This window comes from Vicugna pacos, chromosome 5, assembly GCF_048564905.1.
Source record: "Vicugna pacos chromosome 5, VicPac4, whole genome shotgun sequence".
NCBI classification, from domain to species: domain Eukaryota; kingdom Metazoa; phylum Chordata; class Mammalia; order Artiodactyla; family Camelidae; genus Vicugna; species Vicugna pacos.
The window spans coordinates 94,753,952-94,777,473 of record NC_132991.1 but is presented as its reverse complement, the minus strand read 5'-3'; the positions used below and the strand labels follow the sequence as shown (position 1 = coordinate 94,777,473).

Sequence of the window (23,522 nt, the reverse complement as noted above, 5' to 3'; positions counted from 1 at the left end):
TCATGTCTGGGGAGAGGGAGGAATTCCACCTGGGAAGGCTCTGCAAAGCTGGTGGTGAGTAGCACTGAGCCTGGACAGCAGGCATGGCCACGGGACCCGGGAGGCCTGACCTAGAGGAGAGGAGGCGGCCTGGAGAGCCATCTCTCGCCGCCTCTACCCTTGGGGGGCAGGACCTACAGACACGGGCACACACAGGGCCTGGGGCCGACCTCGCCTGCTCTCCCAGGCCTGCGTCTGTTAACTCTCTCAACCACATGCGGGCTGGTTGTTTCTAGAAAGTTCTACAACCGTGTATGGCATGAGACGTCTCCCACCCTTTCTTGTCCCCTCTCAAGCGAATGGACAGTTACTCCTGCAGCCCGTTCCAGCTCTCAGGCCGCTCCTCACGCTGCCAAGGAGAGGAAAGAAGAGATGGAGGCCAGGGCTGCGGGGACGACTTTATTGTTCCTGGAGGGGAGCGGTGTACACAGCCACACTGCAGTCACTGAGCTTGTTAAAAAACATCTCAATAAATAAAACAAATAAGCAACATATACACTGAAACAGAAAATATTTTTTAAAAACGGTTAGCTGAGCAAACTACGAGAAAGAAAGAGAGGGGAGGCGTGGGAAGGCTTCCAGGCTTACTGGGAACAGCCATGCAGAGGCTGGGGGCGGGCAGGCAGGGCGAGGTTCTTTTTCTGAGAGCCTTGGTCCAGTTTAAACAGAATTGTACAGGAATGCGTTTCTGTTTTATTTAAAAAAATACATACATTTAAAAAGGCACTTAGAGGGAGATACAAACCCCAAATCCACATCCTTGTAAATGTGCTCCTGAATTCAGCGATTTTTCAGAAAGAATAAATCCCCTCCCCTTCAAAAAAATATAAAAATAAAACCCAGGCCTGGGTCTGTTACCACTCTCAAAAAGTGGCAAGGATGCCAACGAACACGTCACCAGTGAGAAGGACCGTGCGTGCCACCGCCTCTGTGGGGACCGTCGCTGGGGGAGGAGGCTGTGCAGTGCCGGGTCTGCCACCGTCCCCTTGTCTGAGCGCTCGGCTGGGGAGCTGGCAGGGTGTCCGGGAGGCTGTGGAGGTTCCAGAAGTTACAGGCTTGGATGCACCCCCATTCCACTTGCTCCTCAGCCCTGCGGACGGTCTGGAAGACAAGGCAGAGACGTGAGACACCGCAGCTCCCTCGGTGTCCTGGGGGCAGGCGGCCTCGCTCATCGAGGGGTCCCCAGGCTGGACGGGACGGGGTCAGCAGACCGCAGGCACTGCTCTGACACCTTCCCCCTCGCTGCCCGCCCGGGCAGAAGCTGGGCAGGCGACCAGTCGGGTACGCCGGGCACCTGCAGGCCGCTGTCCCCAGGCAAGCAGCTCCCACCCCTCCTGCCTCCACCCTCCCCTGCTGCTCCAGCCCTCGAGGGCTGGGCCTCCTGCCTCCTGGGCCCGCTGGCCGATGGAGCTGACCCTCTGGGTGACCCGGGGGCCGGACCCTGGCAGGGGAAGGGGTGTCGGGCTGAGGCGGCTGCTGGGGCTTCTGGGCAGCGGTGAGAGCGCCGCTGCCTGCGGGGGGTGGGGGGCGCGGAGAAGCGGGCGGAGCCGTCAAGGGAAGGGTTGTTTTCTGAACCTGTGCTTTTGAAATCATTACAGAGTCACAAAAAGCTGCACAATGAAAATGTACGGGGTCCACGTCCGTCCGGTCGCTCCCCCTGGGGCCGTCCCGCGCAAGGCTGGGGCAGCGCCAGGGCGGACAGCGGAGCTCGGCCCGGTCTCGCCTCCCTCGGGCGTGCGGTCCGCAGCCCCGGCACCGGCGTCACACGCGGGTTCCGGCCCCCGTCGTGACAGGACTCACGACTGTCGCGCTGCCGCTGCCGCAAAGCCCCGGAGCGCCGGCAGCTGGCCCGCACAGCGCGCGTGGGCCGGGCAGCGCGTGGCCAAGGGGCCCGGGCCGCCTGCGGCTCCCAGCCCGCCGTCGTCCTGGGTCTCGGTGAGAGAAGGCCTCCGCCACCTCCCTCAGGACCAGCCCGTGAGGCACCAGGAGCCGATTCCACCGAAAAAAGCCACGGTCTGCCAGAAACACTCCTGCCTTCCCACGATGAAGGTTTGGTCGGTGAGAGACATCTGTTGCCGAAAGGGAGGGTTTTTGGACAGGAGACGGCAAGTCAGAGCATGATGGGACAGGGAGAGGGGCACCTGCCAGTGTGATCCAGCAGGCGGGTCCCCCGATCTCCCCTGGTGCCGTCCATGCCCACAGGTTTGCTAGGGAGAGACGTGTCGGGGCCAGGGTGTCTGATCACCAGACTACGGGGTGAGTGACTCATCTGCTGTAAACCAAGGTCGCACGTAAGTCACGGCAGTGGGGACAATGGGGGCGGGCGGGGGGGCGGGAAAGTAATTCCGGGCGTGAGCGTTTGGCCAAGGACCTCAGCACATGCTGGAAAGTATCCACACATAGATGCTGAAGGTGGTGGGGGGTGAGGACAGTGGGCCCCACACCTCGCTCCAAAGTGGCAGCTGATGGCTGGGGCAGCGTCTGGCCTGTCACCTCCTGTCTTGGGACCACTGGCTACTGGCCGCTCAGTTCCTCAGGATCCAGTCCTACAGCCTGTATCCAATCCCAAGTTTACGGCGTCATCCTCCCCAGGAGACCCTGAACTTCGTTCGGGACTTCTCAAGCCTGGCCTGTGAGCACCTTGGGTCCCCTTTCCCTCGGGATTTTAAGTGCCTGTCCCAGGGTCTGGTGCACACAGCACTCCCAACCACATCTGGCGAACTAACGTGAATAACCTGGTAGCCTCCAGATCCCACGGGAGGCCAGTCCGCTTGTTGAGAAGCCCTTGAGAGCCCTCTCTGTGCAGGGGACCACGCTGGCCTCAGTGGGGACCTGATGGGGTGAGGACAAGGCCCCCACCCTCTGGATGCACCGCCCTGGGTGGGGGAGGCGGCCACTGGAAAGGCTCTGCTGGCCATGGACCTAAGTGCTGAGACGGCGGACAAATGGGGTCTGCAACAGGGACTGGGGGGCGGGGTGGGGCAGAAATGGCTTCACCAAGGAGAAGGCTGCGCGATGGGTCCCCACCGGGAACTTCCTACTGGAAGGGGCGGCCAGGAAAAGGCAGCCAGGTCCTAGGACCAGGATGTGTAAAGGCACAGAAATGTGCAAGGGTTTCTGATAAGGTGATGGGTGATGTCCCCACAGTGCGCATGTGTGTGCGCATGCACGCGTGTGCAGGCATCTGTGTGCGCGTGTGTGAGCACGTACGTGTCAGGGGGACCTGACAGCACTCTGCCTCGTCCTCCCACGCCCCTGCTCCTCCCTGTGGAACCCGAAGCTCCACACAGAAGCCAGGTTGCTCAGGGGACACAGAAACCTCTGCTGAGTGGAGACAAAGCTCTGAAAAAGGCTAAGACACATTTTCCCTGAAACTCCTGTGCGTGGAACCCACACGCGCTGCTGCTTTTTCCCTCAAGCTCAGAGCGCTCCAAACATGTAAGCCTTTTTAAGTGGTCCTGGGCAGAAAGTCAAAGGCTGCTCTCTCTCGGAGAATGTGGTTGTAATTAGATAATTAATGGGGGGGGGGCGCTAGAGAAAGCTAATGGAAGCCTTCCTCAGTGGGAGGAAATAATTACAGGAGGTTTTGATCCATGAGCTGAACCAGCCCTCCAAGGGGAAATGCGGTGCCATCCGCGGAAAGCTGAAATGGCAGGCCCGCCCCCAGCAGCGGGGGCTCCGGGGTCTGCCTCACAGGCGCGCGGGGGCCGGGCAGCAGCAAGCGGCGGGTTCGTCGGTCTTCTTGACCGAGAGTCTCCGGGCCCCCGCCCCCCAGATGTCACCCTGACCCCAGCCGTGTCTGCTGACATGGGCTGAGTTCTCAGCCACAAACGTAAAACATCTGGGGCCCCGGACGGCCCCCACCGCGTGTAAGAGCCGCCTGAAACCCTGTGCGCGCGCCCTGCGCAGAGCTCACCCCCAGCATCTGTCTGCCCGGCTGCGAGGCGGCGGCCGGCAGGGCCGTTGGGGGGGGGCGCTGGCCTGAGAGGGCAGCTGTCCTCCTCGCTCTCCCCACCAGACCATCGGGCACCGACAAGCAGAGAAGGCTGTTATTCAACTCTGCACCCCTTGGACCTAACACAGAGTGAAACAGCAACAAAGTTCTCCAGAAAGTCAGGCAGGAGTGGGCTTAAAGGGGAGGGTTCATTATAAGGCTTTCTATCCATTCACCGATTCACCCACCCACCCTTCCATCCATCCACCTTCCCTTCCATCTATTCTTCCAGCCACCCTTTATTCTACCCTCCCTCCCTCCCTCCCTTCCTTCTACCCACCATCCATCTACCCATCCTTCATTCCATCTATCCCCCTTCCTCCCTTCCATCCATCCATCATCCATCCATTCATCATCTATCATCCATCCATCCATCATCCATCCATCATCCATCCATCCATCATCTATCATTCATCATCCATCCATCTACCATCCATCCATCCATCATCCATCCATCCATCATCTGTCATTCATCATCCATCCATCCATCATCTGTCATTCATCATCCATCCATCCACCATCCATCCATTCATCATCTATCATCCATCATCCGACCATTCATCATCCATCCATCCATCATCCATCCATTCATCATCCATCCATCATCCATCCATCCATTCATCATCCAGCCCAGCCAGCCAGGCAGCCAGCCAGCCAGCCATCATCCATCCAACATCCATCCATCTATCCATCCATCATCCCTCCATCATCTATCATTCATCTATCTGTCTCTTCAACATGTATTGAGCATCTTTTGAGTGCCAGGAGTGCTGCCAGTTGTTTAAAAAGCCCAGAGATGAATCAAAGAAATCTAGCAAGAGAGAAGAACCATGTTTTGTAAACAACTAGAATCCAGGGTAGATAGTGGCAACTTTTTTAGAGGAAGTGCAGCTAAGGCTCTGCAACCAGAAGGGCAAAGACAAAGTACTGTGGACTTGGTTGGACTGCAAAAAAAAAAAAAAAAAAAAAGCAGGGTGAAGAATAAGCGTGGAGGGAGATGAGCACAGATGTGAAATCTCTTCTAGTGGGACACAGCACATGTGAACACACATGCACTGCCCACAGAAGCCCAGGGCGTGGCCACGATGCACAGCACAGAGCACACGTCCAGGGCATCACCGCAGCTCTCACTGCCCCTTCAGCATGAAAAGTGGAGGCATCTTTGCCTCCACGGGCCCCTAGCACTGCCCAGCTCACTTGAAGGGACTACCACCTGCCAATCTGCTCTTGCTGCCACCTTGCTTCTCTGAGCCACCGCCCCCCCCCAACTAGGCTTAAAACAGAGACCCTCAACACCTGGGCTCCCAAGTGTGCTGGGATGGGGGAAGTGCGCCAGGGAGAGGCGAGCAGTCATGGACCCAGGGGTGGAGAAGCTGATGGGTGCCACCACCCTGCTGGGTCTTGCTCATTCTGCCTGGGTTGGCCCCCTCCCTCTTGGGCATTTGTCCAGCGCTGTCCTTCACCTGGGCCCTCAGGCCCCTCGCCAAGCCTGGACACAGCCTCCTGACCATCTGGATACGACTCCCGCGAGTAGGTTGGAGGGGCAGCGCCAACTTCCTAACCTCGACAGAACGTCGCTGATACACAAATAGGAGCAGAGAACAAAAGGCGGCTCAGGTCAGACAGCTGAGGGTCCCGGAGCGGAGGCAGCAGGGCCGAGCACCACACCTGGCAGCGGCGGCGGGTCAGGCGTCCCGGACAGCGGGACCTGTCGCCTGGTCAACGTGTGCAGACGAAGTAAGAACAGTCGGCTCTGAAAGAGGAGGAGCAGCCGGGCACAGGGAGGGGGCTCTCGGACACCACGAAGAGAAGTCGAAACGCTTAAATAATGGGAGCAAAAGAGCGAAACAGACAGCGACGAGAAGCCATGACTGAAGCAGAGAGCGACTCCCGGAGCTCTCCCGCGTCTGCGCAGAAGGACGAAGGACGGGGTGGGTGGGGCAGACGCGGTCCCGGCGAGATCCGGGAGGGCGGCGGCCCCAGCCCAAGAAAGATGACAGTGTCGGATGAAAGGGAACGCCACGTTCCGGGAAGGACCCCCAACAAGACAGGCAACCGAGGCGCATCACAAAGAGCATTCTGGATTCCAAGAGGAGAGAGAGCCTCCTCCAGGCTTCCAGGCTTCCAAAGAAACGAAAGAGGACCAGACGGGGTGGCTTCGCGTGTGCTCAGACCGCCTGCCCACTGGCAACCCCAGGGCGCCCAGAGTTTCCGTGGAGAACAGCATCCCTTGAGCTCTGCACCCCGAGGACCCCCAGACCCAGGAGAGGGGAAGAAACATCAGGCACTGGAGGCCTCAGGAAATGCACCTCTCAGGGGCCGCTTCTGGGAAACACTACTTGAGAAAGTCTTCCATCCAGATGAGTAACAGTTTGGACTCTGTCTTCGCAGGCCTGGCACCAGTGATGTCACAATCCCCTGCCCCCTGCAAAACGGCAAACAGACAAGAGGCTCATGGTCAATGTGCCAGTTGCCCCGAGCAGGCAGGTCCTGCTTCTTCCCCAGCTGGGCCCCCGGGGTCTGAAGCAGCACCTGGCAACCAGGAGGTGGCCAATAAGCCCCTGCTGAAAGAGGGACACTGAAGAAGTCAGACAGCAGAGGCGAGGGTGGCCCAGTGTGAAGCGCCAGGCTCCCTCCAGAGCCTGCCCTCTGCGATGCACTCAGGCTCACATGCTCCTAAGCTTCTGCTCCTTCCGAGTTGGCTGCTCCCTGACCGGCAGCATCAGCGTCACACAGGGGCTCGTGAGAAACGCAGGCCCAGCCCGAGGCGAGGAATCACCTCCCACTCTGGCAAAATCCCCAGCTCTTCTGAGATGCATCCTGAGCAGAAAGCCTGTATCCGAGAGGTAAACCGTAGCAGAGATGTGCTGTGACTTTCCAGAGGCACACGGCTGCTTGGAGACAAGAATTTGGGCATCTGATGCCCCGTGTTGGGGGCTGGGCCCACAGCTGGCAGCCAAGCCCTGCAGCTGTGCCCATCGGCTACGATTCTGCCCGAGATCCCTAGACACAGAGACCCCCGGGTCCTGCCCAGGACATACCATGGACACCGCTGTGCGGCCCACCTGGGTGCAGCTGGTCGGCGGCCCCTTGACAATCACCCACCTGAATGGGCAGCAGCAGGGGTGCTGGTGAGAGCTCCCGGGGAGTCTGAGACGGGTCAGCCGCTCAGCTGGACGGGTTTTCTTCTTCGCTCTGGGTAAGGGCTTGAAAGAGACCGTGGGGCACTGAGGGCAGGCTGCCTCTCTGCCCGCTGCTGACCCGGCCAGGATGGACAATGCCAGCGGGCAGCCGGCACAGAGCTCACTGCCCCAGCGCCACTTGCCCCAACGCTGTCTCTGTGACAAATGCCTGTCCAGAGACAGGAGGAAGCAGGGGTTTTGCTTTCATTGGAGAGAATGGGCGGCCTAACCTTCCGGCAGTGAGCTCCAATCAGGCCTGGATGACCAGACAGCCGGCAGCGTAGACAGGACCGCCCCTGAGTGGACAGGTGCCAGGCTCACCTGGCCCATCAGAGAGGCAGGGGTCTAGCCACACTTGCTGGGTGCTGGGCGGGGCAAGGGTGCCAGGTGGGGGACCTCCATGGGTCAGAGACGGGCCATCTTCCCAGTTCGGGGCCCCTCCCTCCCTGCCGACCTCCAGGCACCTCTCCTGGCTGTGAGCCAGGCCTGGAAGCCTGGAAAGGCAGAAAGGCAGAGAAATGGTGGTGCCAAATGGCAAGACAGACCCCCCCCTCCGCACACAACTATTTGGGAATCCATTTTTAAAACCTAGAATGGCTGCAGGGAGCTTGGAGCCATCCTCCTGTAGGTCGGGCTCCACTAACTACAAGCTGACCTTCAAAGGAGAAGTTTGCGGACACATTCCTGTGGGATAACGGCGGCTGAGGCAGGATGGACAGAAGGCAAACTGCCCTCCTCCAGGCAAATGTAAACCAAGAAGCGCTGGCATCAGGAGACAAGGTCCTCTGGGCAGCTGTGCGACCTCATTCCCCCCGGGACCCCCCCCCGGGGGGGTCCCTGTTCCTCAGGGGCCTGGGAGTGGTCCCTGAGCCCAGAAGCAGCTGTTACAAGCCTCTCTCTGCAGCCCCCGGGCCCTTTGTCAGACAGTGGGACAGAGGCCACGGCCGTGTGAGCCTCATCAGGCTGGTGAGTGGCTAGGAGGCCACCCCGCGCTGCCGAGGGAGCAGAGTTAAAAGATGCGGAGCTTCTGTGCTGGGGGGCCTGGTCCATCCCCTCTGGACAGTCTTGCTTTCCCAGGGATGGCTGGGTGGGCGGGATCCCCCCACCACCCCACAGAGCTCCTAGGACCCCCAGCAGATGGAGGGCTTCTGCTGGTCCCGCTGAGAAGCGCCCGAGGCTCTGTCTGCTCTGCTGGGCTCCGCGAGGACCTCGGAGATCCCGGGACCTGTGTGTTCAGCCCCGTGATGCTCAGGACCGCCGCCCTGTGTTCCCGAGGGGCCGTGCCCGTCTGTGCCGGTGCTGCCGACGCCTCCTGTGGGCTCTGTTCCCTCTCCGCGTTCCCGACAAGCCGGGGCTTGCAGATTCCCCTGGCCGGGGGCCCCTGCACAGCTCAGGTCTGGGGTCGGAGAGAGGGTGCAGGTGGGCGAGGACAGGCAGCCCCCTCCGAGCTCCAGGACGCAGGGGTCGGACCCTGGCTCACCCACCGGGCTTGAGGAAGAGGCACCCCCTTTGGAATGACGGTGTTTACGATGCCAGGGCTCGTTTCCGATGGCTTCCTGGTGACCTGCAGGGGGCTGCTGGCCTTGCTCCTCCAGGGGATGGAGAACTTCACATCCACTTCGCAGTGGAGCTAGCCTGCTCGCTCTCTCTCCTTGGTTTGGCTTCGGTGATTCAGGCTGACTGTGTCTGGAATGACCTATCTGCCAAGAAGAAGTCGCCCTGAGAACCGCCTGCGGAGGGAGCATGCTTGCCTCTGGGCGGCGGGGCAGGTCCCTCCTGGCCGGTGCCTCCCAGGGTCGCTGCCTGGAGAGACCTGGCGGCAGAGCCACGCCTGGCAGCCCCGAGGCCCTCCGAGGCCAGCTCTGCTCCTTTCCCAGGAAGGCCCGTGCTCCCGCCGGCCCGTCCGCAGTGTTTCGGCCTCCGAGGGAGGTTGTCCCGTTTCTTCTCCATGAGTCATGGGCGCCGCAGAGGACACTCCCAAGTTGCAGAGAGGTCGAGCAGTCCTGAGTGGCCAGAGGAGGATGCAGCCTCTTCCTGGTACCCGGCCTCCAAGTCCAAGAACCACTTTAACCGGTGAGTTATGCTCTCTCCAGATGTCACTGCTTTCAGCTTCCAAATAGAGCTCCCAGCTGGAGGAGGGAGGGGCAGACACTCACCCTGCAGGGCCCTATCTCAGGCTGCGGCCACAGGAAGTGCCTTCAGAAATGGTCCATCCAATGATGTCACTTCAGAGATGGGGAGACAGGGGCCTGGAGCTGGGGGTGAATTATCCCAAGGCCCCAGGCAGGTGCAGAACCACCTCCAGAACTCAGGTCAGCCAAGCCCTAGGCTAGAAATCCCCCCTGTCCTGCGACCAGCCTCGCTCCCGCCGCTCCTGCCACACAGGCCCCGGCCTGGGGCACTGACTTAGGAAACGTCCTTACACGTCTGACAAACGAGCATCTGAAGACACGAGGGTGCCAATCACGGCCGGCCCAGCTCGAGCGGAGATTAGTCGAAGGTTTTCCGACGCCAGGTGTTCTGCTGGACGTTGGCTGAGCATGACTTGGCCCCTGTCCTTGACCAGTTCAAGTTCACTTTGGGACAGACAACAAAGTAAATTATTGGAACAAAAATGTAGTGTGTTCTAAGGAAGCTATCATATAGGCACATATAGGTCTACGATTATTTCACTTTAAAATACAAGTAAGTGATGCCGGTAAAAGATTAGAAATGTTATAACGAAAGTATTAAAGGGGCATAATAAAAGCACCGAAAAGGCAAGGGCTAAGTTTCCGGGAGTGTGAGGAGCTCACCACAGAACCAGGGGCTGGCCCTGGGTCTTCAAGGAGTCTGGTGCTGGGTGGGAAGGGTGAGGGGGCCTCACGGGCACACGTGATGGGGGCTGGAGGCAGGTGGGGGTGTGGAAGTGATGGTGAAAGCAGCTCTGGGGAGGGGCCAGAGACGTGCAGGGCCCCGCGGGGCAATGGGGAGGCAGTGCAAGGGCTGAAGGGTGCACCGGCCCACTGAGATGTGCCTTCCAGAGACAAGGGTGGGGTGGTCCCAAGGATGGCCAGGAGGGGAGAGACTCGGGCGGGGCCCCCGCTGTGGTCCAGCACGAGTAGGCCGAGGACCAAAAGGAGACGCAGCAGTGCTGGAGAATCAGCAGGGGTGAGCGGTGACTGCGGGGTCCAGCTGCGGCCACAGGAGAGGCCGTAACCCCAGGCGCTAAACAGAGGTCCTCCAGGGGGCGCTCTTGTGGGGAAATAACAAGACTAGTGCCAGTCGGGCCGCCTTGTCGGAGCTTTCAGGGCACCCTGAAGGTTGTTTGTAAGTGAAAAATATTGCCACCCATATCAGTAAACAAAGGATGCTGTGGCCCTCCAGCCAGCAGCCGCTGCCGCCACCACCCTCCCCATCCCCCGACCAGAGAGCCGAGGGAAGTCGGATGCAGACAAGCAGGCGGCCCGGCCTCAGCTGCCACCCCTGGCGGAGCCCCCTGAGGGAACTCGGGGTATGGAGGACAGGACACTGGCCCTGCAGAGCCACGGTGCACATCAAAGGAATGACTTCAGTGAGCCCAGGCCTTTGCACCTTCCTAGATGCAGGGAAGCGCTCAGTTCCCTGACTTGAGGTGCCTGGCTTCCTTTAATTAACAGTCATCTTTTGATATTCCGACTACCTAGTCTTTGTTGGAAAGACCCCTATACATCCTGGCTCCCCCCTGCCACTCGGAAAGAGTCTCTTAAGAGCGACTGGAGAGGCCGTCATCCCAGGTTCAAGCCAAATAAAATGCAGCTCTCAACTTGCAGGCTGTGCATTTTTTCAGCCGGCAAGTTCACTGAGCAGGATGTATTGCTCGGAACCCCAGAAGAGGGTTATGGGAAGGACCCCCCCCACCTTCGGAGGGATGAGGACACAGTTTACCTGCTTTGCTGGGATATGAACCCAGGCCTCTGGATCCCAAACCCGGAACTCATTCTCCATCTCTGTGTGTGATGGAACTGGGGGACCCAGACATTTAGGGGCACACATTTGGGGACTGAGCATGGGTGGTCTGTAAGAGGTAGCGGTGCCCCTGCTGGAGGGAGGCCTGCATCACAGGGGAGAACCAGGACCTGCACTTGAGTGCAGTCGCCACGACCAGGGTGGCGGGGGTGGGGGGGCAGGTCCGGTCAGGAGCCACCTCCTGCACGTCTGCAGCAACGGTGAGCGTGCTGGGGACTGGCTCTATGTGTGGGACTCTGCTGAAGGAGGTGCGCTCACTTCCACATCTTCAACAGAGGCTGTAAACCACTCTGGTCAGAGGACCAAGAGCCGGGAGTGAAACCCAGACTCCGGCTGTCTGAAGCGCCTGCCACCCCATCTCTTACGGCGGAGCACGGCCTGGAAAACGTGAAAGAACGTTTCCCATGCACGATGGAAAATGGGGGACATAAAACTGTTTCCAGTGACAAATTGGGTGTGACGATGAACTGTCCCTGACCACTGCCAGCTTTTCGTTCCCAAATTAATCTCCGAAAAGTAATTTTAAAAACGCGAAATGCTTTACAGAAACCACTCCACCTAAATCTATTTTATTGGGCACTCTTTTTTTCCAACCACCCAGATGAAATAGGCTGCTTTCGAAATACCAGCCATGAACGCACGCGTATCCAGATGAGTGCAAAAACCTCACTATGCCACAGGAGGAATCCTACTGTGACCCTGTTCCCGGCCTTGCCAGTCTCTGGGAGCCCTGAGTTTGGCAGACTCCAGACAGTGTGATTGCCTTGGAAAAACCAACAGCCCCTGGGGTGCCTTGCGTGGAGGATGGACCTCGAGGCACGAGGATGGACCTCGAGGCACGAGGATGTCCCAGCTTTCCAGAGAGCAGCTGGGGGCTCGGCTAACCCACCCCGCTGGAAGGCCTTTTGCTTCCCCAGCTCCAGATTCAGTTTCTTTTAGCCCATTTCGTCTTCTTAAACTTCAGCACCATGGGAATGAAACTGATCTCGGTTGGGAAAACCTCCTACTTGGACATCTTCCAGTCCCCTCTCAGGTGTGGGCGGCACTCAGGTGTTCAGGTAAAATCAGCTCATAGAAGCAGGATGAGGTGAGTGAGTAACGACCCCGGGCCAGGCCGGCCGCGTGGCTGCAAGTGGTTGGGGTGGAGGTGGGAGAGGACTGACCCTCCTGGTGGTGGCCTAGCCACTGTCCAAGAGGAAGCCAGGCCCTGGGGTCCAGAGGTGTGCATGGTGGCTGTGGGATGGGTTCCACCGAGCAGTGAGATGAAACTGAACTGTGAGCCTCACGGGCAATAAGAGCCCAGGGGAAGAGGACGGGAGGAGGTCACTGCGGCGGATGAGTGCAGAGCAATGGGGGACTGGTCTACGGACAAACCTGCTGCTGAACTTGACCCCTCACACCTGCACTCAACACAGCTCATCCTGCACAGCCCGTTCCCTGCCCCGTGGTCACTAACCCCGACCAGAAGGCCTCTGATGAGCCGGCAGAGCGAGTGCTCAGGTGTCTCCAAGGCAAACACGGACACAGCCCAAGCACTGGGAGCTCGGGGCTCCTAGACCGGCCACCCACCTGGGCAATGCACAGGCCCTGTCCACCAGCTCCCAGCCCCCACACCCCCCCCCCACAGCTGGAGAGGGTCCCAGCCCGCGGGTCCCGCCTGTCTTGTCCCCGGGCCTCCACACCCCGCTCACAACCTCAGTCTCCTGCTGGCAGGTGAAGCCATCGTCTTCGATCACTCACCCTGGAGACCTGCCAGGGGAAGGACTCCCCTCTTAACCCCCAGGTCATCCCACAGCTGACCTCAGGCACCTGGGAGCCCTCAGGCCCCAGGGGCAGTGGATGCACAAACCGAAGGCAAGCTCGCACCAGCAAGCTCCAAGGGCAGGCGGCGAAGAGCCCACATTAGAGGCTCCGGCTTCCCCCGCGCTGGGCCCGGGGACCTTGACTGAGAGCCGGGAGCATCCACCGGGCCCAGCCCCCAGAGAAGCTCAAGGGCACCCTGCTGACCCTAAACGCACCTGGAGGTGATGTCGCCCCTGCAGGAGGTGTCAGCTATTTTCTCCCCAAAAAAGACAGCCGTCAGTCTCCTTCCAACAAAGAGCTATAATTCCCAGCGTTTCGTTTTTGAGATTCAAACTTCTAACCTCACGAAACACAAATCTAAGGGCTTCTTTGTCTGCACTGCACCTAGAAGGGCCTGTGAGTGAGGGCGACAGGCTGTTTTTTCAACTGAAGTGGAGCCGATTTAAAGTGCGGTGTTAGTCTCAGGTGCACAGCAGTGACTCAGTTCTGCACATGTACACATATTCTTCTCAGGTTCTCTCCCGTTACGAGCTATTACAAGATCTTGACTGTAGTTCCCTGTGCTGTATGGTAGGTCGCTGCTGTTCACCTGTCCTACATGCAGCATCATATGTGTCTGCTGATCCCAAACTCCTCATTTCCCCCCCACCCCGCTTTCCTCTTTGGTAACCATAAGGTTGTTTTCTATGACTGTGAGTCTGTTTCTGTTTCGTGCACAAGTTCATTTGTGTCCTTTTTTCAGATTCCACACGTAAGTGATGTCACGTGGTATTTGTCTTTCTGTCTGATTTACTTCACTTAGCATGAGACTCTGGTCAGCCCACTAGTGACCGCCTGGTGCCGACTGACGCTGGTGGACTGAGCGGCTCCCGTCTGGGAGGGGCGGGCCTGGGGGACAGGTGCCCACTGGGGTCTTCTCGCTTTGTCCTCTGTCCAAGAGTTTGGGGAGACAAGCCCTCGTCCCAGATGGCTCTCTGCCCTTAGGGCCAAGTAAATAGATAAAGAAATATGTTCATTATTGCTCAATTTTTAAAAACTCTGATAATTCCAGATTGAAATCCCACATGTAAAACTTATAGCAGACTCAAATAAATCTCATGGAGTTTACTGTGTTTTCAAAATATTTTTTGTACAGGAAAAAAAAAATCCCTGAATTAGTCTGTATTTTCCCGCACAGCGTGCTTCCACAGGAAATGGCATGAATGAGAAGTGCCTGCCACCCACACACACTTCTGAACGCCAGCCCCAGCGGGGCGGACACCACGTGTGTGGTGGCAGGATGCGGCCCGTCTTTTTGACAGGCTTCGGGAAACCGCTGGTTCTTGGTAACCTCCTCCTGAGCTGAGGGCCACTGGAGCAAAGCATTTGAAAACAAACGAAATGCTCCCTGGTTGCTCAGACGGGAGGTGATGACTTCTGCCCAGCGGGGGTGACCCAGGCCTGACGCTGCGCCGTCCTGCAGGCTGTGCTTCACGTCTGGAGGGTGCAGCTGGTCCTGCACAGCTCGGGAGTGGGCACCACACGCTCACACGTTCCTCACGGGCCCGTCCCACAGATGTCGGTGTGAATTCAGGGCAGGCTCCATCAGACCCCACTGCTCTCATAGCTGTGTCTGTCCAGTTTGCCTACACGACATCTCTGCCGCATCCAGGAGCTCTGTGGATGGCCGCGCGCCGGACAGCAGATGGAGCGCTGGACAGCAGGTGGAGGAGGGGCCCCTTGGCGCCCTGGAACCTGCCGCACCAGCCAAGCGGGCTGGGGGACCTGCCCAAGGAGCGGACAGGACTCCCTCTTCTTAAATTCCTGGCAGAATCAGCCTGACAGTCGCTCGTGGGAATCGCAGATGCACACGAGGTGGGCAGAGACATGTATTTCCCCAAATGCTCCTATTTTTTCGCTGATTGCAGCAATGTTCCTGAGTTTGGAAGCCAGAAACGACTACTTTTATTTGAAAGATAGCAGAATGAAAACCCAGCGATGGGGGACAGACCTTGGAGTTGCGACCAAAGCAGAGTAGCTGAAGTCCGGACATTTGCTACGACGTTTCTGACCAAATCAAAGGCCACTGCTCACTAAGTGGGAACCGCCCTTCCATGATCTGCCATTTTTAATGCATTTCTCTACCATTTGAACTCCAGCTTAACATCCTATAGTAATTCCGTTTGCCAAGAGAGACCCACGAGTGAGGAGAGCAGTGTCGATGTGAGTGTTTATAAAGGAATTCAGCATCTCCTTTAAATCTTTGATCCAGAAATCCGTCTTCCCATCCAGACTCTCTTTAATCAAGCTTTGTCAATAAATAGACGTGATGCAGATGTTCCGTGCAGTTTTAAAGAATTCAGGTTGAATCCACCTACAATAAAAACACTGCCCTGCAAGCAGACGCAGATGAGGAGAGTTAATAGACAGAAAAGGGCTTTAACAAAACCTGGAGAGGAGGCAGGGCTCTGAGCAGGAGCTAGCACACCTTGGACCAAAGATGAGAATCCGAACGATGCTTAGGGAGAGCGCAGAACCACCAGAACGCTTTCAACACCGGACAGCAGTTACTTCAAGGGAAACTGGGGAACGGAGTGCACGTTTCGTAAGCACGTCAATGCAGCCATGGTCACGCTCTGAAACAGTTTAATGATTTGTTAGAAACTTTAGTGAAAAGTGCCTTTAGAAACCGAGCTCCCCCGACATGAATCTGAAATGACTTCGTTTTCCCGAGCGCACGCCGTTTCACAAGGCAGAGTGAACGCGTCTGGGCCCCGGACGCGCGAGACAGCCCCGCGTGATCAGACTGGCGCCCTCCCCCGTGCAGGGCCGCTGCGGTTGGGGCGAGGGCGGCGGGGCTGCAGGGACAGACGGGGACCTCCACGGGGTGACCTCCGCGGGGTGACGCACAGTCCTGGCTCTGTGCGTCCTGCTCCTCCAGGCTGACTGGGGCTCAGCTCCACACGGTCACTCAGGACTCGGGCCGGCAGAGTCTCTGTCTTGGAGCTGCATGTCGGGGACACACGGCCTCCCAGCCACTTGGGAAGAGAGACTAGAGCGTCTGTGCCACACAGATTCCTGCACAATTCCGCCTGGAGATGCTGCCGCCACTTCCTCTCAAAGATCATTGGCTGGAACTGGTCACATGGCCCTGCCTAACCGCAGGGTCCCAGCGGGCAGTTGGGGGGGGTAGGACCAAGGTCTGGGTGTGCACTGAGTCTGCCTTGGGGGCCAAGACAAGGGTTTTAAACAAACGCTTGTCAGAAACACAAGAAGTAATTTGTGGACAGTCACTTGGGAAAACATCTGATACTTTAAGTACACTACTCTTACCCGAATGTGAGGGTCAGACACCTGAAGCTGCTCCTGGGGGGGGGGGAGTGCAGAGAGCCCCAAACTGAATGAATGTGTGAAAAAACTTAACTTTTAAAAAATATTCATTAAGGTCAACCCTAAGGGCAAAACACCAAGATGACCACAACGACGTGAATCCACCTTGACTTGTAACAATGGGGTCTTAGCCACTGACCCTGCTTTACAGAGATGATGTGGCGGCCGGAAGGCAGGAAGGGCAGGCTTACTCCAGGGCTTCGAGGTGCCACCCCCACTTTCCTCTCCCTCCACCCCGCCCAAGTGATGGGCCCCCTGGTTCTCAGGACGGCAGCATGGTGTCCTTGCTGTGAAGGTTCCACTGGGACGGGTGACTCCGGAAGCCTTGTCGTGATGGACTGAGTGGCAGTGTCTTGCTGGATGTCCAAGGTTTCGTGAAGGCTCCGTGCTGAGCAATGGTGCCCGCATGGGCTGGCTCTTCACCTCTCAGCACCTCTGCGCGGGGTGTTGTACACTGTGCAAGCACGTCCTTGAACGCTGCTAACACGTTTACTCCAAAGGAGTCAGCTAAGAGTTCCTAGGGTCTTACTCCTCCTTTCTGGCCCTGCTCCAGGTCCTTTTCAAATATATAACTCTGGCCTTAATTCTCTGTCACCCCTGTACACAGTGACTTTTGTCAACTTGGTCAAATGGCCTCTTCAAAGCAAACAGTTATTTCACCCCTTAAGACCAACTGCCCACTGAAGAACGTAGTCAGATACAGCGAATCAGAGAGGCTGCAGAGGCAGGTGCGAGAGGCTCTGAAAACTGCCAGGTTACATTTCCAATAAAATATTCGATAAAATCTCAAAATTAAAAGGTCTTTCAGGGCTGGGCCTGGACACAACGCCCCTCCCTCTCTTTCCTGGCTCTTGCTTTGGTCACCTGACTTCCACCACGATCAGGAGGTGTTGCAATGGACCCTCTCCCATGGGGAAGCTTCTCTCGCTGCTGGGGCCCCGTGCCGAAGACAGAGCCCCCCAGCCAAGCACACGACTCTTCCGCTTCCCCTGCCTCGCTCCCCACCTGCTCGCTTTGTTCAGCTCATGGGCATGACACAAGCCCATGCACCATGGTGGCGGCCTGGGCGCTGTCCACCCCCAACGCCCACCTCGCCCCAGACAATAGCCTGGAAGTTCACCCTCTCCAGGTCCGAGCCAGGTGAACTCAGGGCCGGATGAGGTGTGACCCTGGGCACTGTGTTCCTCCTCAAAGCACCCTATGGCATCTTCTGAGAAGGAAGCTGAATTCTCCCTCGTGTCTCAGACTGGGGCCCCGAAAACTTAAATGGAAGCTTTTCAGTGAACCAGGAGGTTGTGGAAAGAAGCCCCTCTCCCCCGCCAATACAGCTCAGCCTGAGTTTTGGGAACTCTAATTGTTGAGTGGAGAACGTAGTTAACCCTCGGTAAAGCTGTGCCCTTGCATAGTTACAGTGGTTCAGGGGTTAATGTCATTTCATGAGCAGCTGGGGACTCAGATCCCAGGAGAGGGTCTAGGCAGGTGGGAAAGCATGGGCTTCTGCTGGTCTTTAGGATAACGTCCACCACACACTTTGCGTCTTAGTGGGAGACCTGTTAGGACTGTACGTTAGGCCTGTAAGTTAAGTCGGGAGGGTAGAGCTCATGCTTAGCATTCACGAGGTCCTGGGTTCAACCCCCAGTCCCTCCACTGAAAGATAAATAAAGAAAAACCTAATTACCTCCCCCCAAAATAAAAAAAAAATACCAAACTTTAAAAAAATTATAAGTTAAGATTACAAACATACTTTAAAGAAAGGAACCATCTTGGTTCCTTCAGGAAATGATCCTAAAGTGTTCCAACAGCATCCCCTCCACCTCCACAGGGCCACGCGGGGCATTCACGTGCTGGTCTGCAGGATTCCTGAAGATCTCAAAGGCGAATGCTTACCATCACCTTCAGCATCATCAGAGGGCCTCTCACCTGCTGACTGGCACCAACCCACAGGCCACGGGGAAGGGACAGCGCCCAGACCTCGACACCTTCCACTGGGCTGCGGGCTGACACAGCAGACACTGGGAACGCTGGAGAGCCAGGAGGGGCAGAGCCCTGAATAACATTTCTGGACTGTATCCTTCCCTCGGTCAAATGTGCCCAATAAATAAACCCACAAGAGGCCAGCTTTTCATCTTCCACCACTTTGCCTGGGCTACATAAAACTGGCCACACCAGGCAGCAGGGATCAGGGCCCTGGTGGGGCACCCTGTGGACAGTGAGGGGTAGGTCGGGAAAAGCGGACGACGCCCAGAGGAGGGGGCCCTCCAGCCCCAAAGACAATCAGAGAGGGGAGCTCTGGGGCCCAGGCAGCAGGAGGCGGCACGGCGGCACCACCACCTCCCCGGTCTGGGAGGGGTCTGGGCACAGAGGCACAAGAGCTTCTCAGGGACGCGCCTCACGTATGTCCCATCCTGAGCTGTCTGCTTCCACGGAGGGAGTCAGCTGGTGGAACCCTCTATCCACGCCCCTGGGGAGCTGGATTCGGGGAGGGAGACTGGGCTCAGCACAGGCCCTAGACTCCTCCTTCTGGAGTAGGAGCTGGCTGCAGGGACCGACTTTTCCCACCCAGCCTTCCTGCAGCTGCCCAGACCCCCCTTGGCCTTGTGTGGAGGCCCACCTCTGCCGGCACGGGGTTGATTCTGCCTGACCCTGGACCCTTCATCTTACTTTACAGGTCATCTTGAGAAGTGGGGACAGCCTGCCCCAAGAGAGCTCAGAACCCCAGTGCTGGGACTTGCCCTCAGAGGTCAGGCTGTTCTGCAAAGGGAGCTCCATCAGGCCTGCTAGGCCCTCCCGTCTGCCCTGTGCCACCTGCTATCTGAGTGACCCTGGTCACTCCTCGTCCCCAAGCTGGACCTTGCTTCTCTCAGGTGGAAGTGGGGGCCTGGCTCGAGGTCTCCGTAGCCCTGGGGTCTGGTGATTTTTTAGACTCTCGAAGGAGACTTGAGAGCTCACTCCCCTGTCCCTGCGGGGGTGCAGCTGGCCCCCGACAGCCCAGTTTCCGAGTCCCAGCTGAAGCTGCGAACCCTTTATTTCCCCGAGAAGACGCCTCGTGCTCTGAGTGCCCGCAGTGCCTCCATGGGGAGGGGCTGGTTAACCAGAGGATTTCTGAAGGGAAGAAGGAGGCCAGAAGGAGCTCAGATAACTTCACGTGGCGGGTGCAGACGGCCCGAAGCCGAGTGCCGCCCCCCCCCGCCCCCGCCAGGCTTCGGAAGGACTCTTAGCGGCCATCAGCTCCTGACGTCTTGCAGATGCAAAAGGAGAGAAAAGCCAGTTGTGGACACCTTACAGCTGGGAAACCAGCAAAGCACACAGCCCTCCAGCTTTTCATCCTGAGAGCCACCTCCTTCTGCATGAGGCACGGAGAACCCCTCACCCTGTCCTTCCCGGACGCCGAAACTGGGGGTGCGTCTTACCCACCTCCCTCCGTGTCAGAATCCCTCCCTGGCCGTGCTTCTAGAAAACCTTTCTGCTCAAGTGCTGAGTGTTTTCCCTGATCTGCCTTCAAAGCCCCAACCCTTTTCTTTCCATTGGAATTAAAAGCCTGTGAGTGGTGAAGGATGGGCTGGCCGTCACTCCCCCGGTGTCCCCAGTCCCTGCTCCCTTCACTTCTGGTTTTTCTCTCCGTGTTTCTCCTGTTTCACGTCAGGAAAGCCAGTCCGGCTCCTCGGAGATGAGCAGCTGCTGGAGGGGCACAGTGGGCTCTAAGCCACGGGGAGTGTAAGGGGAGTGACGAGGTGACCCCGCCGTCCAGGCTCCCGTGGGCCTGCCCGCCCGCTGTGCTCATGGTCCTGCACTTCTGGGCGGGGACGCACAGGTCACGAGGTGACTTCAGGGGCTGAGGAAGCAGTGCCCAGCCCCTCCTCACGGTAAATAAAGCAGGATGCTCAGAAACCCCACGCTCTCCTCCAAGGTGCCTCAGGCACCACAGGCAGAAAACGGAGGCCAGACACACAGGAGGCTTGCCGTGGCCTCTAGAACTAGTGGAAAAATAGAAGCTGGAAGGAAGGGTCATCACAGAAATGTCCACGTCCCCTCGCCCCAAACTGCCCCTGCCTTGAGTCCCCCGGGGCCAAGGTGCCTGGAGGGTGTCCAGCATCCCTGGTCTCCAGCGCTGAGAATGGGGCGGCCCTCCCCCACCACGCGGCCTCCTCGTGCCGTCTCAGATTCTGATCCTCGGGCCACAGTGGACGATGCCCTTGGCCTATGACCCACGAGGTCAAACCCAGAGGCCCTCAGGCGTGCATCACCTGGGAGCCTGGCTCTCCTGGGCTCACACCTGGACCGAGGCCCCCTGTCCCCTCACAGCCGGCCCCACGGCCCTGGCTCTCGGCGGCCCGCACTGCCCGGGTTTCTGAACAGCTCCCCGAGAAGCATCCTTCTGTTCTGTTAAAAGCAGCTTTGCCCTCGGAGAGCTCCCACAGCTGAGCGGTCACTTCACAGTGCTGCACACAGACCCGCTCCCGCAAGCGCCTCTCATGGAACACAACGAGTCCGCGAGTTCCCATCGAGTTCGCTCGTCCCCGGGAGTCTTCCTCGTGAATTTAAGTGCCTTTACAGATCGTTAGTTCCTTGGCCGGGAGGCCAGAGCAGGGAGGAAATGGACCTGGAGCGGCGGTGGCCGCGGCCCCGGAGGGCCAGAGAGGCTCTGGAATGAGAGTAACACGAGGCAGCGTCGACCCCAATTAAACTCCCACGTGCTCCTCAGCGCTGTCTGCTGGCGAGGCCGGGCACTTGGGCTCGGCGAGGGGCTCGTGGCTTCTGCATTTCTGTTTGGGCCACAGTACAAAAGTGGGGAAAAGGGCTGATGGGCTTTCCAGCTGCCATCCTGTTGAATGTCTGGTGGTTCAGAAGGAAGGCCGCAGAGAGGCAGGGAGGACACTGGATGGGCAGTGTGTCCCACCCTGCTGGGTTCGGGGAACCTGGGTGGCTGCTGGGGCAGGGGAGGAGCAGGGCTCAGAGCCAGAGGGGCCTGGCCTTAAATCCTGACTCTGTGGCTCACAAGCAAGATAGCGTGTGTGTGTGTGCGCGCGCGTGTGTGTGAATGAGAGACAGAGGGACAAAGAGAGACAGAGAATGGGATACCTTACTCGCGGGGATGGTGGGAGCCCAGGCGTGCTCATGTGGGCACTGGCTCCTCCCTTCAGCCCAGCGAACACCCGCATCCCCATCTGAAGGCTGAGTGGCTCCCACCAAGCTCTCCCTTACACAAATGTCTGCAGACGCAGGGCTCCCACTGGAAGGTGCCCAGAACTGCAGACACAGGGGACACTCAAGATGCATCTGCTGAATGGAGCAGAGCTGAGGTAGGGATGAGAGCTGGTGGCCAGGATGGTGAGGCCAGCCCGGGTAGGAGCCGCCAGGCGCCCTCCCTGCGGCGGAGGCGGGCGGGGGCGGGGGTGAGGGAGCGAGCAGCGGGCACAGGCAGCTCGCCCCAGCCCCCATTAGGGGACGCAGGGGCACAGGGCCCGCTGGCTGGGGAGGTGGGCACCCACTGCTCACTCAACAACAGCAACAGTAAGTAACGGGAAGGCCCCGTGTCTTTCTATGCCCTGAGGTGTCAGCCACCCGAGGGCTCTGTCCGAGGTCCTTGCCTCCTCACCGGGCAGATGCTCTCCCTGGGGGCTTCCCTCCCTCTGGCCCTGAGTCACCACCCCCACCACGATCAACCTTCACCCCGTCTTCGTCTCCGCGGGGAGACCTGCGCGGCCATGAGCAGGTGAGCCCCAAGCGAGAGCCACGTGAAAGACTGCTGCTCCTCCCTCGTGGGGGGCGGCCTCTCACCTCGGGGTGCTGCCCTGGGAAGGCCTTCCTGACCCCCTCCCCTCCACGTGTCCAGCCTGCCTGACCAGGGGCCAGGGTCAGCACGGCTGGGGTGTCCGCAGCCCCGGGACCAGGGCTCCACTCGGGATGAGGTCCCGCTAACCCCCAGGACAGATGCCCAGGCCCTGGTTTCGGGGAGTGGGAGCAGCACACGGGAATCACGGGGGGCGATGTCAGCACGTGCCTCCCCAGTGGGCACGCTGGAAGGGGGAGGGGGCTGCCGCAGAGGGAGGAAGGGGTGCTTCGCAAAACTCCACCAGCGATGCTCGGGTGCCCCTCCCCAGGCGTCTGCAGCAACATGGACGGGCCTGAAGATCGTCATTCTGAGTGAAGTCAGCCAGAAAGAGAAGGAAAAATACCATGTGATACTGCTGATATGTGGAATCCAAAAAAAGGCCACAGATGAACTTATCTACACGACAGAAACCGACTCACAGACACAGAGAACGAACTTACGGCTACCGGGGAGGAGAGGAGGGGCTGGGGGTGAGGGGCACATCGGGAGCTGGAAACGTGCACCTCTGGGGGCTGACGGGGACGCAGCTGTCTTGACCGTGGCAGTGGTTTCAAGGGTGCACACATCTATCAAAGTTCACCAGACTGTGCATTTGAAATACACGTAGTTTGCTGCACAGGAACCAGACCACAGTAAAGGTGTTAAAAAACATGACATGAAACATACGAATTAACTCAGGAAAGAAATGGCGTGTTCACAGCAACATGTCCTTCCAAACCGCCCCCCCGGAGGCGGGGCTTCCCACCCCCGACAGCCCGGCGCTGGGCCCCGGCAGAGACGGCCCTGCACGGAAGCCCCCCCCCTCCTCGAGAGGCGCAGGCGAGGCGGCGAGTACACTTCGCCGTTACGGCGCCGTCTTCCCACTAGACACTCTAAGCGGTTTCTGCTCGCGCCTTGGAGGAACTTTGAAAAATCTAACTTCGCTTAGGAATTGGCCTCCATTTGAAGTGGTTTCTTTCGTTCTGATGGTTCTGACTTGATTTCTTCTTTTTGATGACGGTGGGGAGGGACAAGGTTCCAGGCAGAAAGTTCCCCCAGCTCGGAATAGTAATACTGTGGCTGTTTTCTAGCTGTCCTTTCTCTGTTTCTTTGGCCTGTTACAGAATCATTTAAATGCTCCAGGCAGAGTTACACAGAATGGTGGTGAGGGTCCTCCTGACTTTTGCGCAGAGGCCATGACCGTCACGTGGGCCTTGGAACAGGTCCCTTGGTGAAGGTGAGGACAGATCTATACGGTAGCTTCTGGAGATTTCAAATAACCAGAAAAAGAGACTTTATATCAGAAATGCTTTACCTACTACGTGGCACAGGGAAT

General features: G+C 58.4%; 1 protein-coding gene and 2 long non-coding RNA genes across 5 annotated transcripts in view; 1 reads left to right on the top strand and 2 right to left on the bottom strand.

Moving 5' to 3' along the window:
• Positions 1–719: 719 nt before the first annotated feature.
• TWIST2 (twist family bHLH transcription factor 2) overlaps positions 720–23,522 on the bottom strand; it is a 48,326-nt gene continuing 25,523 nt past the window's right edge. The window contains exon 2 of one of the 2 annotated variants that reach the window (XM_072961968.1): positions 720–1,140. In XM_072961968.1, coding sequence (XP_072818069.1) covers positions 903–1,140 — 238 coding nt within the window. In that variant the 3' untranslated portion in view covers positions 720–902. The remainder of the gene's footprint in view (positions 1,141–23,522) is intronic. The other variant, XM_072961969.1, reaches the window with a different exon arrangement.
• Positions 4,846–5,693, bottom strand: LOC140696517 (uncharacterized). Its single transcript, XR_012072977.1, has 2 exons — positions 5,596–5,693; positions 4,846–4,977 (listed from the first exon to the last, which is right to left on the bottom strand). It is a non-coding gene; the product is annotated as an uncharacterized lncRNA (long non-coding RNA).
• On the top strand, positions 5,929–18,491 carry LOC140696516 (uncharacterized). 2 transcript variants are annotated; one of them, XR_012072975.1, is made up of 2 exons: positions 5,929–9,288; positions 11,804–18,491. It is a non-coding gene; the product is annotated as an uncharacterized lncRNA (long non-coding RNA). The 2 variants fall into 2 exon arrangements; XR_012072976.1 differs by having other exon boundaries at positions 9,601–18,491.